Source organism: Tachypleus tridentatus, chromosome 1 (genome assembly GCF_004210375.1).
Source record: "Tachypleus tridentatus isolate NWPU-2018 chromosome 1, ASM421037v1, whole genome shotgun sequence".
Classification (NCBI taxonomy): Eukaryota; Metazoa; Arthropoda; class Merostomata; order Xiphosura; family Limulidae; genus Tachypleus; species Tachypleus tridentatus.
Window position 1 is genome coordinate 68569556 of NC_134825.1, and position 20127 is coordinate 68589682.

The 20127-nt window shown below is 33.4% G+C and overlaps 1 protein-coding gene across 1 annotated transcript; it reads right to left on the reverse strand.

The window, feature by feature from the left end:
* On the reverse strand, positions 1-15050 carry LOC143251279 (uncharacterized). The gene is made up of 9 exons (XM_076502721.1): positions 14119-15050; positions 13274-13330; positions 8641-8715; positions 6548-6596; positions 5680-5882; positions 3771-4190; positions 2985-3093; positions 2122-2301; positions 1-646 (listed from the first exon to the last, which is right to left on the reverse strand). The coding sequence occupies exons 1-9, from the start codon at positions 14254-14256 to the stop codon at positions 450-452; spliced, it is 1428 nt and encodes a 475-aa protein (XP_076358836.1). The 5' UTR covers positions 14257-15050; the 3' UTR covers positions 1-449.
* Positions 15051-20127: the final 5077 nt, after the last annotated feature.

Below are 20127 nucleotides of genomic sequence, written 5' to 3' on the forward strand. Positions count from 1 at the left end.
TTTAAAATAAATAATTTACTTATATACAAATTTGATATACATTAATCTTAACATTTCATGACGCACTACATCTTTCAGTCTACACAGTTGATTGAATCAATTTGTTTTAGAACATAAAGAAATTCACCAAAATTCTGTGTTGTTAGATGGTTCTATTATTCATTGATTGTAACCATTTGAAATTCCTTTGCAATTCCTACCTTTCTTATCAAACAAAATAATTTTACTGTATTCAACAAACACAGAATTTTTTTCAAAGTACAATATTTGTAATATACTATGGGAATGATTAACTAATTATAGCATTATAATCCGACGTCAAGGATATCATACCTTTTCTATTTTAGGTTTTTTTTTTATTGTAGAATTATGCTGCACAGAGAACACCAGTTGAATAAATCATGGTATTCATGTTCGCTGAACATACAACTTGCAGAAGACTGTGCTTTTCAATCATCTGTTATCGCTGCTTTCCAGGGATGATTTTGTAGACTTGAAGGAATATCAAAAATGGAATAGTTGTTTGGAAGTTCGGAGTCATATATAAATTCTTTTTCTGACTCGTAGATTGGACTTAAAGGTCTAGCTCCAAAAGACACCATATTTATGTCAGTTTTTTGTGGAGAACTGTAAACAAAACTGCCCCCTGGTGAGCATAAAGTTTTACAAAAAAAAGATAAGTAAATCAACGATAACATAACAAAAAAGTGAATTGTTACAATTTTAAACAAAAAAATATTGTGTTATATATGCTTGTTAATTCTATAAATACTTTTAGATGAATAGCCTGCCACGTAACCGCAATTTTGCTTGAACATTATTATAATGATTTTTTTCTTAGATTTTCTTTATATTATTTGGTAAAAAAAAGGAATGATGGAAAGTCTAATCCGCTTAGCATTATCAAAACGATGTATTTCTTAAACGTATAACGTTATTGTTTTGAACTAAGCTACACAATGCTATGCCCAACACGGGTATCGAAACCCCATTTTTAGCGTTGTAAGTCCACAGCCATACCGCTGAGCCACTGGGGGTCAACGTATAACGTCACCAATATTCATCAATAAGAATAACTATTCACATCAACCTAGTCTAACAGAAGTTCTAGTTGATAATTTCTTCCCGCTATTTCTCCACTGAAATATAAACTAATATTCATAGCATAGCGGCCCCACATGGCCAGGTGGGTTAAGGCGTTCGACTCGTAATTTGAGAGTCGCGGTTTCGAATCCCCGTCGCACCAAACATGCTCGCCCTTTCATGCGTGGGGGCGTTACATGTTACGATCAATCCCACTATTCATTGGTAAAAAAGTTGGCGGTGTGTGGTGATGACTATCTGCCTTCCATCTAGTCTTACACTGCTAAATTAGGGACGACTAGCGCAGATAGCCCTTGAGTAGCTTTGCGCGAAATTTGAAACAAACAAACAAAACATAGTATAGTACTGAAATAGCTAATGAACTGCAGTAGCAGAACTGACTAATTCATTCACTAATTACTTGCTAACTGGCTTTTTTATATATGGCTCAAATTGTTTCCTGACCTTTGAAAAACGTTTTAGAAAATAAGACCACGTACATCACCTTACATCAAATTCCTTTATGGGTAAAGAAGAAATTAAATGTCTGGAAACATTTATATTAGAAATATAGCCTACAAAAATATTAAAGGTTAAAATAAGCAAAATGTTCTTAGAACGTTCCATAATTTCTGTGGATTTTCCTTCACCGAAATATCAGTTAAATACTTCTTAACAATTATAGCCTTATGCAGCTAGCTTGACAAGCGTCTGGACGAAAGAGACTTAGAGTAACGTGATATTAAACGCGTGCATACAGTTACATTACAAGTATACATTATTGACATCTTTTATACGTTGGCCTATAGATGTTTTCAAATAATTACGTTGTTAACGATGTAGAGCTCTAGTTATAAAGCAGTTACACGTTTTAATACATAATCCCATAACGATATATGAACGTTCAGTAACTGCACAATACAACTAATAAACATATTTTACACTTGACTGCATTTAACACACAAAATCTGGGAAGAAAAGTACTAGTAATAGAACTAATAAAGTATACGATGGGTAAGTACGTTATCAAATTACTACCCTGCAAATAATCACGTGATTCTTCTATATTTTTTCGGAGAATAACTGGCATTCTTCGGATAGGTTGATGCTGACGCTTTTTACGATAAGTCTTTTTACATAAACAGCAAGTCATTAAAACCGCGAGCACTGAGGAAAAACACGCTGCACAGCCGGCAATTACTTCCACTCTCAAACAGCCTAAAAAAAAAGAAAGAAAGGATAATGATATTTTGTCTTATAATTAAAGACATAAAACATAAAAAAAAATTAGGATATTCTGATATTTCTGTCTTAGTTACCTGAAGAGGTATAATTTAGTATCACCCGGCTAATATAGGGTTTATTCTAATATACGGTAGAGGTAACCTGTGTTGGCTTCGATGTGTTTGTGTTTTCTTATAGCAATGCCAAATCGGGCTATCTGCTGAGCCCACCGAGAGGAATCGAAACCCTGATTTTAGTGTTGTAAATCTGTAGACTTACCGCTGTACTAGCGGAGGGTAACGTGTTTGATTGCAGAAATTAAAATACGTACTTAAGATTAAAAACACCAAAAATAAGACAAAAATTGTACGCATTTTGTCTTGTTCTCGCCTATGAATTTATTTCTTTTTGCAGTTACAATGAGGAGAGACTTGTCGCATTATCATGTTATTTATTTATCAAACACTATTAAAGAACCAGTTAAAGACTTTTATTCAAATATTGTATCACTCAATTCCAAGATGTCATTAGTGAAAGTTATTAGAACGTTATAATTTTGACTTGGTTTATTAATCAGTGAATTTAAACAATTGCATAATAAAAAAAATTAAAAATACGCCTTGATTGAATGTGAATTTAAATTACTTTGATAAAACCACGTGCTAATGGTAACTAACCTAAACATTTGTGTGAAATCGAAGTAGTAACTGGTGCAATTCCATGAGTATCCACAGTCAAATTTTCACTGAGTGGCTCATGCTCGTTAGTAGCTGTGTAGTCTTTGACCTAGATACAAGGAAACACGAATTAGCTTTAACGAAAATAAAATTAATAGCGATAGTTTTCTATTTTGTACGAGTGGTACGTGTAACAATAAAAAAAAGATATTTGTCTTATAAAACAATGTAATCCAGTTTAACGACTGAAAGTGTTTGAGCTTGAAGTCCGAATGAGCTCAAATTATTGGTCAAAGCTTAAACTCAGATTGACAGTCAAAACTCGAATTCAGCTTGATGTTTAAAACTTCCTTTCATCTGGTAAAAAGTGTCAGAAACTTAACACAAGTCTGTCACTCCAAGGTACACGGAATATCCCAAAGATAAATCCCAAAGATAAATATTTTCATTACACCAGTTTCTATTTAAATACATGTTTGAGTCCTACCTTAGCTTCAAATTAAGTTGTTCTTGTTTATTTCAGAAGCGATATTTTCACATATTTTATTGAAATAATAAAATAACAAAAACCAATGAAAATATAAAAAGTAAAGTCGCTGTGATGGAAAGGTAATATATTTTCAACGTTGGGACGTGACACTGACCACTTATTTCTATTTCCTTTAGAATTAACTTATTTGTTTATCACAAATATGCTGAATAATTAACATAATCCTAAGTCAACATTATTCCAAATACGAAATCTTTTCTCATGCTAGAAATTACCAAATCATCTAATATACTGACCTGAACAGTATATAAAGTTTCAGGCCACAGAGTTAGTTTCACAACGTTATCGGCTGTATACAAATGCCCAGTTATTTCAATTAAACCATCGAAAACCTTCCATGTAACTTCATACTTGGTAGTCTCAGTTGGTCGAAGAGCAGGCCACGTGATTATAGCCTCAACATTGAGAAAGTTGTCATCATAACTCAGCGAGAATAAAGTTGGTCTCCATGGGATATTTTTCTCGTCTACTACTGCTGTAGGAACATTTGACGTGGCAACTTCACTAGTCTTATCTCTAGCAGCATTCGAATCAATATTTGGGGAGTACAGAACTGTTTGTTTTCCAAAAACACCTTCTGACGTCACAGCAACGATCTTAACTTCTGAAGGACGATTCAACCAACTGGCTTTGATGTTTGTTGTTTTCTTCAAAGTCTGCTCAGGAAACCAAGAAAAATGTTTTGAACCCTAAAACTATTACACAACATATCAAACATTGTGATGTCACATAACTAATTTCTTTGTTCAGGAGCCTATAAAAATGTTCACAATTTCGTATATAAATAGCCAACAAGTATTATTACTTTTCAATATAACATATTTAACTACGAACACTGACATATCATAAAAGAACCAAAATTAAAGAAATCAAACAACAGTAAACCATCAAATAAATATGTAACCTAAAGGAATAAACCTTAGAGACAAGACAGGGTTGCTAGGGTGGGGTAATTAATTGCTCATCATCATCTTCTCCTCTATCGTGATTGATATCGTGTGAGTGGGAAAGGGGCAACTATTATTTCTGTTTGTCTTATCTCATTAAATTGTTACATATTATAATTTATCTCGGACGATCTTCCAATTTATTATGTTACGCATTACGATTTCAAATAGCTGGAAATTTTAATTTTAATTTAGAAGTTAAGTGAATTTCAACATGTGTCAGATTTATGATATTTGCTAGCAAGATTGATACAAACAAGTTTCTCTCTTAACACAAATATATTTTAAGATACAAATAACAATACAATTTATGATAACGGTTATTAGAAACAATGATTTATATACAAAAGTATCATAAGCTTATAAACAATACTGAGTCTTCTATCTGGTCTGGATGGAACTAAATATTTTATCGGGGGTTAAAGACGAACGAAGTAATTCTGTGTTCATACACAGGCACACTTCACTTGACGGGAAGCTAGCGAGCTTCTTCACAAGTGAGCTTTTTCCATTGAAGTTATACGATGTCTTGGTAGAAATACCAACGTCCAAAGCTAATTCACATTTAAGTACATAAGTTACATGCATTTTTAAATACATATTAAACTGAAACAAACAAAAATATTGAAATAAATACATAACAGTGAATCCATTACAAAGCTTGCTAAATATATATTATACTCAACTTCTTTATGTTTTTATGAATTGCGCCTACCTGGAGTTTGAGAATAAACCGAAACATCAACCACTCCTACATTCAATTAGTTGCAGTCCGTAACATTTCAAATTCAGTACAATCTAACATGTGTATTGTTTTTGTTTTTTGAACATTCGGAAACTTCACCAAGAAACCATTATCTTGTTGGTCTTTACAAAAAAATGAAATTGTTTCTTGTTTTACCTTAGCTAATGCGATAAGTTAAATATAGATTAGTTCATAATATAGAACAATTTTTAGTAAGAACCAAGTTAACTCCGCTATAACAAAAATGCACGGTGGCTCAATGACAAACCTGAAGGGTTATAATAATAAAATCAGGTTTCGATGTTCGCAATGAATACAAAATAGATAACCCACTATAGCCCACAAATTAATAAAATAAATTTTAATCTTAAATCCAGGAGAAAATATCGATTTACGTACAAGAAATGCACATATGTGTGCATATGTAACTATAAAGATTATATATATATATACCTGCGTTACTTCTTCCCAGAGTTCGTCGTTTTTTGTCAGATTCCTTTTCACCAAGACAACATACACGATGCATTCTGGATTACTTCGCCTCCTGGAAACTGGAGCAGACCAAGTGAATTTGATAGATTTATTTTTAGTTTCGAATTCAAGTCGAAGAGGACTAAGAGATGATCGTGTTCGAGATGAATTTGCGATGAAGTTACCTATCGAGCCAAAATAAATACACTTGTAATGAAGGGCTCAATACGAAGAGTGTTTACACTTTTAGTCATATAATAAAAAACAAAACAACTCAAGACTTTGTTTTAGATTGTTAATAAATGGAACTATAACAGTGATTTTAAACAATAAAATATCTATATCAAAATTAGATTAAGTAATATACATCAGATTTTTAATCTTCGTGGTTCATTAGTATTGAGCAACCGAGTCACGAAATTTTAAAAATAATTTAATATTAACAAAAGTTTCAACTTTGAAAGATGTCTCTGTAAACAATAAAGTGTACTCTTATTATCTTTTAAGGACTTATGTTATTGACCATTTAATTTTTTGTGCTGAACAATTCTCCCACTAAATATTTTGAGATGAGTAAATGAGCGTGTTTTCTTAGAACAAAGTCACAACGGGTAATCTGCTGAGCCCATCGACGAGAATCGAACCCTTCATTTAAGCTGGGGACGTGAGTAAATGATGAATGGACCCTATTTTTAATGACTGTTATTATTTGTTTCGTTTTTTGTAGTTAATACTTCCTACGCAAAATTATGACGTAAACATTAAACAGCGATTATGGTGTAACTTTCGATCACGAAGCCTAAAACTGAGAGTAATTACAAACAAAAACTAAGCGTTTTGGAATACTTACGTCTATGTCCCTCAAGGTAAAATTCACAAGCTTTGTCACATCCCAGAAACTGAAAAAGAAAAGGAAATGTACTAAATATGTTTATAAAGAACATCTATACAACAATCCTCAATTTATATATGTAACTTTACTTTACTTTTTAATTTCTTCTTGGATTCCTGAAAAACGTCTTGAAATTTTAAAGTATGTTTCTAACCTCCCAAAGGATGTTATTTAAAAAAAAATTCGAAGGAGTAGCAATGAACACCAAAAATATGATCAAGAGAGTTTTACTGCTTGTCTATCTGTGTTCCCTGGTGTGTAAACAGTACGACGTTACAATGCTAAAATATGGGATTCGATTTCCCACAGTTGACAAAAAAAGATGCTTTTATGGCCACGAATAAACAATCCACTATGCTAACAACTACGTCACGCTAAACCCAAATTTGATTGAGCCGATTTACTCAAAAAATTTGTATTAGTATAGTGCCGTTGATAACAATAAAGCAAATTTAATATTTGGAGATTTTCGAACTGGGTTCACTATACGTCTATTGTTTTCACAAGGTTTGCCTTGTGGACTTATATAATAATTGCCGTGTGTATGTAAATAGATATACGACACAATAATATATTTTGTATTTTTAAAACGTCGCCTGACTCATAATCTGAGGGTTGCAGATTCGAAACCCCGTCGCACCGAACATGTTCGCCCTTTCAGTCGTGAGGACGTTATAATGTGATGGTCAATCCCACTATTCGTAGGTAAAAGAGTAGCCCAAGTGTTGGCGGTGGGTGGTGATGACTAGCTGCCTTCCCTTTAGTCTTAAACTGCTTTGTTTTGTTTGTTTTTGAATTTCGCACAAAGCTACTCGAGGGCTATCTGTGCTAGCCGTCCCTAATTTAGCAGTGTAAGACTAGAGGGAAGGCAGCTAGTCATCACCATCCACCGCCAACTGTTGGGCTACTCTTTTACCAACGAATAGTGGGATTGACCGTCACATTATAACGCCCTCACGGCTAAAAGGACGAGCATGTTTAGTGCGACTGGGATTTGAACCCGCGACCCTCAGATTACGAATCAAACGCCTTAACCCACCTGGCCATGCCGGGCCTCTTACAGTGCTAAATTAGGGACGGCTAACTCAGATAGCTCTCGTGTACCTATGCGCGAAATTTAAAAAACAAAACAAAAAATAAAATGTCGCCTTCTATATAGGAACAAGATGATTTTGGGAACTCTTAGTATTGGTTAGTTGGATGTGCATAAAAAATAATAAGAATCTTGTAAATGTGCAAAATTTTTATCTTTGTTTCCCTTGAATTTTCGGGGCAATTTACTAGTTTTAAGACGAAAATTCATCATTCACTCTAGAATCTATTAAATGTTTTATGCCTCTTGATATATTTCTTTGTCATGTTATTAGCTTATCTGACAAAATCTTACGTAAATAAAAAACCAGCAGATCCCCTTTCTAAAGATGGTGTCATTTTAAAAAGCTTGATCTTAAACATGCAGTAAAAAAAGTAAACCGAGCTATTCAAATAATTTATAACGCACTATTATATAAAAAATGATAACATTAATATAATCATAAAGATAATAAGGTAAAAGTTTTATTTTATGAAAATTAAATACGAACGAAAAATTTTGAAACTAACACTATGAGGAAATAATTTTAAGTTGTTTTTTTCGAATGTTTGTGTAATTTTTAATGTCATTTTTAATTTGACTAAAAAAGACGTTGCTATGTCTTCCAACAATAACGTTCACTATCATTACATTCTTTTACACGTAAGTACGTTGCTATTGACTGAGTGTTAAAACGACTGCTCTTCCAAATTTATAAGAGCAATGTTCTTCCTAACTGATTGTTTATCTGTCTATTTGTCAAACTAATCTTATAAGGTTGATATCACACGTATAAAACAACTTCATTCTTTCTCTGAAACTACAGTCTGTAAAAATAAACTAAAATTCAGCCCGCTGTTTCTCTTGACTTTTCAGAGAAGGAATGAATTTAAATAATGAGATATATTCTATAAACTTTGAAAATGGACATAAAGGATACACGTAAGTATTTTGTATAGAAGGTTGAAAAGTTACTTACGCAAATATCTGAGACGCCACACATTGTTCCCCAAACACCAAAATTTCTGTGCAGCAGTTCGCAAGTTTCCCAGCACTAAAAAAAGAAATAAAAAAAATGCAACATTGTATTAGTTTGTATAATTAGAACCAGTCCTCATATACAGTTATAGCTTCTCACGAGTGTTCGGGTTAAAGACATTTTCAGAGTGAAAAGATGTTACAAGATTCTGAAAGTAAAAACAATATATATTTAATTTTGTTTATGGTTAAAAACAAAGTCCAAAAGTTCTTAAAAGTGCAATTAAATAATGCTCATGGAAATTCAAAGACAAAGTTATTTTTTTGCGAATGAAATTATACTAATTTTATTATTGGGTCTGGCATGACATGATGGTAAAGATGCTCGTCTCGCAACTTGGAAAGCGAGGATTTGAATGCCCACCACCGGACATGAACGCCCTTTTGGAGGTTTTATAAAGTGACGATTAATCTCACTAGTTGTAGGTAGAACAATGGTCCAAAGGTTACCTGTGGGTGGTGTTGATTAACTATCTTCCTTGTAGTCTAAGCCTGAAATTACCAAGTGGTTCGAAGCAAGACTCGCAACTTGAGGGTCGCGGCTTTGAATTTCCGTCACACAAATCACACTCGCCCTTTCAGCCATGGAAACGTTATAATGTAACGATAATTCCCACTATGCGTTGATAAAACAGTAGTCCAAGAGTTGGTGGTGGGTAATGATGATTATTAGCAGCCTATCCTCTAGTCTTACACTGCTAAATTAGAGAGGCAGATAGCCCTCGTGTAGCCTGGCGCGAAATTTAGAAAAAAGCATCTATAATTTGTCAATAAAATAATTTTTTTGTTTTGCAGTAAGCACAAAGCTACACAATGGTCTATCTGTGCTCTGCCCACCACGGGTATCGAAACCCGGATTTTAGCGTGTAAGTCCGCAGACATACCGCTGAGCCACTGGGGGGCATAAAATAATCACATATTTATTCACATGTGACTTATTCCTTTAATGAGTAGATATTCTTCTGTATTTCTATATTCATCCACTCACGATAAATATTGAAATATACAAAAATATTATTGTTAATAGCAAATAAATTACAAGAGGTTATCTATTAATAAAAACTTATAAACATAAAAGTAATGAAAATCGTGTTTTGTTTTGTTTTTGGAAAACCAGCGATTTGAACAATATTTAACAAGCTGGGTATTTAAATCTTAGAACTAAAACTTATTAATATGATGAGGTTTGTCAGCTCCAAATCGTCGACTATTTTGATCCTCATCCAAAAATAATCGTTTTATATTTTTATCGTAAGTTAAACACTTTCAAGAAATATTATACACATACCATCCATAAATGTACAGTACAGTGATGAAATATTTTATATCACAAATTATCAGGTCATTCCATAAGTGATATCCGAAAATTTAATACAGAAAGTGTATCGTCATTTCTGTCTTTGTAGAAGGCTTTAATGACTAAAATATGTAGTAGGACATGTATGAAAATGTTTAGACAAATGAAAGAAACTAACCCAACTCCACTTGTTCAGATCATTAATCAAATAAACCCTTATGACGATGGATGTGTCTGAGGAGCACATTAGGCATATAATGCTTTATGAGTTTAAAAAAGGCAATAGTGCAATAGAAACTACATAAAACATTCAAGGTGTTTATGGTGTGGAGTCTCTCAATGAAAGAAGATGTCTAAGATGGTTTCAGAAGTTCAGATCAGATGACTACAGCTTAAGTGATGTGCCACGTTCAGGTCGTCCTGTTGACTCTAATGATGACTTGCTGCTGGCTGCACTTGATGAAGACTGTGCTGTAACAATTGAAAAACAGCACAGAAACTTAATTCAACCCATTCAACAGTTCACCGTCATCTGTAACAGCTTGGAAAGGTGTCAAAACTTGGAAAATGGATTCCCCATGATTTGACAAAAGCCAACCTTAGAGCGGAAGTAGACATTTGCACTTCTCTACACTCTCGTGAATGTAACTCATCTTCTATGGACAGATTAGTGACTGGAGATGAAAAATGGACATATATTAAAAATGTTAAGCTCCGCAGACAATGGCTCAGTACAGGTAAACTAGCTAAAGCACAGCCTAAAATGGACCACCACCCTAGGAAAGTCTTGTTAAGCATTTGGTGGATATTGTTGGCATGATCAACTTTGAGTTGCTGCCATTCAATGTAACGATTACATCAGACTTCTATTGTGGACAGTTAGAGTGCTTGAATGTTGCACTGAAAGAAAAGAGGCCTGCTTTGATCAATCGTGAAAGGTGTTGTGTTACACCAGGACAATGCACGACCCCATACAGCAAGGATCACACCTGTAGAGATTGAAGAGCTAGACTGGGAAAACTTCCACATCCTCCTTATTATCCAGACCTTGCTCTATCTGATTATCATCTATTCCGAAGTGTGAAGAACTATCTTGATGGGAAAGAGCTTGGAACACATGAAGATGTCAAAACTACCCTCTCTACATTATTTTCTTCCAAACCCCAGGAATTTCATAGAAGTGACATTCAGAAGCTTGTGAATCGTTGGCAGGAAGTAATTAATAATAATGGAGCATACATTATTGATTGAATAAGATAAAAAGCGTCGGAAATCCTTTCGATTTTTCTGAACCTAAAATCGGACATTACTTAAGAGATGACTTGATATATTGCTAAAAAATGTTCATGTGTAATTTTTTAATACTAGTCTTAATCTAAGACAAATTCATACTACTTTTAAAATTCTATATAAAATAAACTACACTTTTTATAATCTTACTACGATTTGAGCGTCATCCAACTACAGTTAAACATTGTTAACGGTTTTTGTTTTTCTGTTACATGATCTCTTCGACAATCTATTGAAATTACACGTTCTTAGTACTTTGTTATAATATGCACGACGTTCTCTAGGACGTAAGCCTTGCTAGAGCTTCTTTCCCTTGGTTTATACGTCGTCCAAAATACATAAAAAACATTCTCGACACATTTCAGTCACGATCTATATGTACTACTTAAACCTTGCTTTGTACATCCTAAAACGGTTAAGCCTTATTAAAATTTCTTGTCCAGGATATGTGCTGCATCCAATAACGATTAAACTTCAATAAATATTTCTTGTCCGGGATCTGTGCGACATCCTAGAATGATTAAATCTTGTTAATTTTCGTCCAGGATTTGTACGGCATCCCAAACGGTTAAACCTTGTTAACACTTCTCTCCCACGAATTTTTCGGAATTAAAAAGAATGGAAAGATAATACGATCTCGCCAATTTATCTTTTAAACTTACTACAGCACCTTATAGTAAATACAAATATACTTTATTATTTTTAATTTCAATCCCAAAACATATTCTATCGATAACTGAATTTGACGAGAAACAAAATTTTTAGTACCAAAGTAGAAAATCTCAATAAAGTGCACTTTATGGCCAAATAAAAACTGAAAGTTCTGGTTAGATCAATTTTCAGGCCCGGCATAGCCAGGTGGTTAGGGCGCTCGACCGGCAATCTGAGAGTCACAGGTTCGAATCCTCCTAACACCAAACATGCTCGACTTTACAACCGTGGATGCGTTATAGTGTTACAGTCGATCCCACTATTTGTTGTTAAAAGAATAGGCCAAGAGTCAACAGTGGATGGTGATGATTATCTGCCTTCTTTCTAGTCTTACACTGCTAAATTAGAGACGGCTAGCGCAGAAAGCTATCGTGTAGCTTTGCGTGAAATTCAAGACATACAAATACATCAGTTCTCCTTAATTCAATCTAGTTGAGAATATTTTAAAGCAGTTAACGTGTAGAAATAGCTACGTATACTATTACGTGGAGAAATCAAAGTGGTATAACATTTATAGATATGCTGTCAGTATATACATCATGTTATTTCTTCTATATGTTTCCTGATAACAGATACAGTTTGGTCTGTAATATAATTTTCTTGAGTGTATTATTTAGTGCTAGAAGTGATTTACTAAATGACGAAAAAATAATTTAAAATGAGTACAGCGTATTTGATGAATTAAAATTTTTTACAAGTTATGTGTAGTCCAAAATGTGCGCACCAACAACTGACTTAGCGATTTCGGAACATCGCGAAAAACAAAGAACAACATTGGAATATTTCTCTGTGCAAACTATGCCTTCACTGTACAAAATGTGCAATGGTTGCAAAGTTGCATCTTCGTACTTCGTTAGTTCTTCAGTGTTTTATGTAAAAAATGTAAAACTGGATGTCTCTTGTAGTGTTTTTTTTGCAATAATTATTTTTACTTACACTACATAACTACAAGTATAACCGTTTAATCAGGCGAAAGTGTAAGTATAGTTTGATATATAAATCTTCATTTTAAATGGTTAGGATTGTTCCATCAATCTAGAGGCCTGATGATTAGGGACGCTCGACTTGCCATCTGCGGGTTCGAATCGTCTTTTCAGCCGTGGATGTATTCTACTGTGGCGGTGGGTAGCGTTACTTTCCTTCTCGTCTATTCCTGCTCGTTTAGAGACGGTTAGAGCAGAGAGCCATCGTGAAGCTTTACGCGAATTTCAAAACAAAACAATCAATCTGATACATAGAAAAATGACACTTAATCTGAAGAAAAACGTGTACTTACCATGTTGCAGTCTGGTGTTCCGCGGCATGATTGTATGAGTCTGGTGTCGTTTTCAAACTAAGTAGACAGATGAAGAATAAGTAAGCTAATAAAGTGACACACGAAAAAAATTATTGTTAACAAGACTGATTTTTTTTTTTTCAATTTAGCTAAATATTAATCCATAGTTGACATAAGTTACGACATAAATTTCATCTGTTGAATGTGTTTGCTACTGAAATCTGTGCTAATTTTACTTTTTCCTGATGATCAAGTTTCTGGTGTTGGGACTATTAAACAAGTTTGTTAAAATTAAAACAAATGCAACCCTAAAGTGTTACCTGTAGGGTTTTTTTATTTCTTAACTTCGGTAATGGCTACTGATATTGATGTTGCATCATATGATTTTTAGCATAGCATGTTATTAGAATGAGCTCGTGTTAAAATTCTCAATAATAAAGTTAAGATTAGTTAAGCAACGTGAAAACAAATCAAATCAAAACAATGGAATGGTAAGAAATTTTTCAGAAAATTTACAAATGTTTGCTGACGGTTGTTGTTTCAACATATCTATCCTTTCTAATAATAAACTAAACAATAAAGAAGTTCAAAGGGATTATCTTATTTTTTTAAGATTTAGATTAAACGATTGCAATACATTTGAATCGTTCTATAAAACAATCATCAGACAGCTAATAGGTTTAAAAGTTTTAAAGTTAAAATATTTTGGTTTTTGTTTCCGTTTTCTTTATTGCTGAAAGTTCCCAAACTAAACAATCTCACGAGTCTTAGATTCAGTAAATATATTTTTCTCAGTTTATTTTGTTGCCCGTGTACCAGAATCATTCGTTGGATAGACATCTTACCTGTTCAAGACAGTTTGCTCGACACTGAGCCGTCTTTATCTGTGTCTTGAGTTGGACCAACTTCGAAGTAGAAGGGTTTATTACAATATATAGACTAAGCCAGATTACTGAGTAAAATGCACCAGGTAGTCGGAACATGACAACTTTCAGAATATTTCTCAGTGGATTAAATGAAATGCATAAAGTAAGGGTTAACAAACGAACAGAATATTGTTCAAATCCTGGGCTGAACTTTTAATAATTTACTGCTTTTACCCGTCGTTAGCTATAGTTTTGGTCTTAGATTCAAATCAAGGATCTAGTCGCTTCTGATCACAGCAAGCCTAACTTCCCTTTTAAGTCTGAACCGCCTTGATAACTTATTTCCCTTTCAATTGGTACCGATGACCTAGTGACGCAGCAAACCACTAATATTACTGTGGACAATGACCGACGATCCGCCTACTAGGCTGATTTCCCCTCCCTATGTAAAAAATACAACAATAATCTCAATATACAGGAGTAGCGCCTCCCGACTATTCATCAGGTAACTAACGACCTATGTGTCAGTCGTGTTATAGGGGATCAGATTTCGTTTGCCATTCATAATGACAACTCTCGCCATTTTTCTTATTTGCCCTAAAGAACCTCAGCCAGAGACGCCGTAAGACACAGATATGCTACAATGTCTTATCCTAGAAAGTCTTAAGAGTAAGATTTTACTAGTAAATTATCTACGTCAGGTGGTTACAAGGTCAACAAAAATCATTCCAAAAATCCCTGGGGCAACACTACCTGAACTCATGCTTAACGCACAAAAGTCCTTCGCCAGCCATCTGGTGACACCTCAAATGATCAATACCTTTTGGGGGTCATCTTTAAAGTTAATTCCAGTGTTTTGCAATTTTGTAAGCAAGTGATATTACAGACGCTAGGCCCATATATTTTCAATTGTTGGTATTTGACCTGTATCTATCTAATGATCACAAGTAAATAAATATTTATACATTTTATTACGCCAAATAAAATATTTCTCTTAAGTCTTAATAATAATTTGTAAATATGTTATTGTTTATAATTATTATTAATTGTACATGTGTGTGTGTGTTTTCTACAGCCAAGCCATATCGAGCTATCTGCTGTGTCCACCGAGGGGACTCGAATTACTGATTTTAGCATAGTAAGTCCAAAAACATACCGTTGTCCCACCGGGGGACAATAGATAACAACACAAAGTTATATTTTATAAATATTTGGATTTAACACGACTTTTAGCATATGCGAAGCACAGAGAAAACATAAGCTATCTCATAATTATTCAACCTTGATCAAACTATGGCCAGGTGGTTAGGGCGCTCGACTTGTAATCTGAGGGTCGCAGGTTTGAATCTCTATCACACCAAACATGCTCGCCTTTCAACCGTTTTACCACTATTCGTTAGTAAAAGAGTAATTCAAGAAATTGCGGTGGGTGATAATGACTAACTGCTTCTCTATAGTTTTACACTGTTAAATTAGGGATGGTTAGCGCAGATAGTCTTCGTGTATCTTTGCAAAAAATTAAAAAAAATAAAACCAAACGTTTAGAATAAAGTAAAATAATACTTAAGATTACACTAAGAGCAGATATTTATATGTCTTTATATGTAAATCAATCTCATATTTAAGTGTTTTATAAATTAAAAACAAATCTTTTTTTTTATTCTTTCATGCCAGAAAGTAAAGAACAAAACACTAAATGAATACATTAATACATACGGTTATGATGGCAAATTAACAAATAGTTTGCTTATTTGAAGATAGCCCCAAACTAGCGTTAATTTACCGTATCGGATTAGGTAGCCATTTTACGTGAATAATTGGTATCCATTGTTGGCTACAGTACCCTCAAATTGAAAAACAGGATCAGATTATGTCAGACAATACGTCAATGTTAAACACAAAAAATGGAAGCTCAGCATGTTTCAGTGTATTGTTTTACGTTTCATCGCAGTCTTCGGTGGCGTTTTGTAACAGTTTCACCAGTCTTACCGTAAAAGAAGAAGAAAAAAAAAGCACTATATTGCCACTTGTTATTTGTGCAAGAAAAGCGAGTTTCATGAGCAGGAAATTTCTCGTTTTTTTTTTCCGTTTCTTTATAAAGCACCAACAGGAAATACTTTATGAAAAATGTCCAGAACAGTTCTAATTTTTCAGTTAATATAATTATGTTTTATTGGTTGTCGAATTATGGTTTGGAAACCAATCTTAGTATTCCTGTTTAAATAAGCAAGTGAATTATTTTTAATTTAAAAAGATAAGCACAAACAAAAAATAAAAATGTTGAATGCAAACGAAAATAAATTAAGCAGAGTTTATTTAGTACAAAACAGGAAACCTTAACACTTACTTCAAAACATATGTGTTAGGGGCGATGTATTCATCACTTTTTCAAGCTTTAATTAATACTATTTCTGTATCACCCTTTACTACGGTTATACCTTTTATATAAATTATATATTTTTAATTTTAATATCGAATGTACTTAAAAGTTGTTTCACTCATTTTTAAGCCTATAAAATGTACATATTTTTCTACTTGTATTATCTTTCACAGCAATACTACAAAAAAAAAAAAAAAGATTTTTGAGCCGAATAATAAATGCTTCCTCTAATCTTTTATTCAACTTTTTAGTTCGTAGCAAATACGCTTTATCCACGAAAGTCGTGATTTTCTTAAAGGTTTATTTTCAGCAACAGTTGAATATTTGCCCTTTTCAACGTCCATTCTGATTTTCACGTTTCTTTAAACTTATTAAGTTTAGCAGCATTTTAAGCCTAAACCATTACAGCGTCAAAACCTAACTGTAACAAAATCAATAACTTTAAAAACAACAACTTCAGAAAGTAAACTACGGCCCAACAGGAACAGCGATGCCAGAAAATTGGGGATAAGTTGTTCGAATTACATATTTTAAACTATGGTTGGTAATTCTGAATGTATTATAAAGATAGTGTTTTGGTGGTTGGAAAGTTGTCTATGAATATGTATCTTTGAAAATTCACTCAGTAAGATGTTATAAAACCAAGGCTGGAGTCATAGAAGCATTCGCATTTTTACTAGAACAAATCCAAGTTAAGCGTTGGATGTGCGTGTATGTCTATATACATTTCGCCTTTGACAAATCTTAGCTAGGACCTTACGATTGTATATTTTTATTTATACGAAATTGAAGCTGTGGTCTTGGGATTGTAGGTGTTTTATTTATATCAAATCTAAACCTATGGAATATAGGCATTTCATCTATATCATATTTTTGCTGTAGCCTTTTGACTATAAAAGGTTTATTTAAACTGAATCCAAGTTTAGGTGGTTTGGTTTACACAGTTTGTTGTTTTGTTTTAAGTAACCCGAACTGAGTTCTCAAACTTTTCGTATCTTATAAACTCTTTTTTACTTTATTACACAGTTTCTACAAAAAAGTACAAATATTCTTTACAGCTTTTTTATTTTATAACATATGTATATTATGGAATTTAAAATTTATTACACGTTTCAACGATGCACTTTCAGATCAATTCTTCTTCGAATATTAATTACAGCTGTAAAATTAACATAGTTAATTAAATGTATTCTGTTGTGGCGTTAGCGTTCGATAGATGATTAATAATTTATATAACCTTTACAGCAATAAGAATTATGAATTATAATTATTTGCAATTTCTGGAAACAAAAATTGTACACGTAAATACTTGCGCCGTTTAAACTTCAGCCGTTATAATCTGGATGTAATTTACTAGCAGTAATTTTGTATTAAATTTTATCATAAAGTCATCCTTTTTGGACTGTGTGTGGGTGTGTTTATATAATGGCATATCGAAATGCGTTAAGCAATGTTTCCATGTACGAGTGTACTAAATCACAAGTATGCGGAAGTCTTGGATTATGGCGCCGTTTTATCATCTGGATGTCTGCTGCTAACCTCAGACTATCCTATGTTGACATAATTCCCTAGGGTTCCTCTACACATTCATGCATTCCTCGTCATGAAAGAATGCATTAAACAATACAAATAGCTCACAATAAAAGCAATATCCTGAAAGTTTGTTTGTTTTAAATTTCTTACATAGCTACAAGAGGGCTATCTACGCTAGCCATTCCTAATTTAGCAGTGTAAGACTATAACAAAGGTAGCTAGTCATCACCACCTATCGCCAACTCTTGGGCTACTCTTTTACCAATGAATAGTGAGATTGACCGTCACATTATAACGCCTTCACAGTTGAAAGGAGAGCATGAATGGTATGAATGGTATTCGAACCCGTGACCCTCAGATAACGAGTCGAGCGATTGCTTTGAATCATTCATCTAATCACGTAGTAACTTAATGCAAGATCAAAGATAACCGTGTTCTGCCGCCGATTTAATAAATCACCAGCAATACCTGTGACGTAGAAGTCGCTTTGTAAGTTCTACTGTTGTAGTTATTCTTTTTACTTTCCTTAATGTACATATTGTATATTTCAATTATTTTTATCGTTTACTGTTTGCGAGAAGTCATAATGCGTGTGTTTTTAAATTAAGATCTCACGAGGCTCTTACGTCAGATCTTGCAGTTTACCTCAAGCCCATTTCTTTTGGGATACGCGCTTGGGCGGATTTACAGTTGGCCTCCTCTTAGCTAAAACTGTGCGAGTGAAAGAGTGAGCCTGACCTGCACACCATATGGTATCATTGTTTATAATGTAATAAATTATAATACCCCCTGATAGTGTAAAGAACCATATAGACATCTGGCACATGGAAAACCGGGGTTCGATTCCTTACCGATGAGGAAAACCCTTTGTGACGAGGGATTGAAGTGACAGCACCTTTTTGGAAAAAACTGGAAGAAAGCAAGAGTGAAGCTAAGAAGAATCTGGATGTGAACTGTTAATGAAATTAAATATTAATAGAAAGGCTCACAACAGAACAATTTGGAGAGATATAATTGCTTGCCTTGGATCAAAGACGCCACCACAAATTAATAAATGAACAAACTCTAAAATATATAAGTTTTATTATTTTGTGCAAAACGTGAAATACATCGATTAAACCTTTTATTTTTTGCATAATGCAACAAAACATGATTTTAATAAATTAATTAATAAACAAACCATATGTGTGTTCTTCTTATAGCAAAGCCACATTGGGCTATCTGCTGAGCCCAACAGGGAAACGAACCCTTGATTTTAGCGTTGTAAATCCGTAGACATACTGCTGTTCTAGCGGGAGGCCGAACCATATGTCAGCGTTCCAATGTGAGGAAGAAATAAATCAAGTTGTTTAAATACATTTTTATCAACTTAATAAACTAAACATCATCAGTATATTAAATGAACGTTTTAGTTTACTATGTACATTGTATTTTATAACGATTCTTGTTACTTTAAAAATTGAAGTACGTCTGACTCCGTAAGTCCATGAAGTCGATCGTGTTTGAAGGAAGCTTAGAAAAGTTTGTCAATTTTCCTTCAGATGACGTGTTAGAGCCCTCAGGAAACGTTAAAACGTTGAAAATTCCTATTTTGAACATAACTTCCAAAAGTAAGCAAATACGTAGTTAGTGTCTGGCATTGGTATCAGAGACAAAGAACAGACCAGATGGCAAGCACGACCGACATACTCATCAGGAAAATTGAAACCAATGGTGTTTACTTGGCGATGACTCATTTATAATCAGCAACAGACTGTAACTTGTTAATTTGCAAATTGCAAAATATATCTATAAATAAGAAGTAATATGTTATATTGGTTTAAAAACTACAGAAAAGATAAGTTAATTTGCATTAACATTGAAAATAGTTACAGTATTTATATAAAAGTAATATCTGGTGTACCACAAAGTTCTCGTTTCAATATATAAATAGCAGAGCAAGTATTCTTTAACAAGGTTCTATTTATACGTATATAGACAGCATTGTTTTAGTGATAAGTGATTATAATCCTGTTACCAAAGTATAATAAATAAAGAGATATTAATAATATTATAAAATAATTGAACTTAAATAT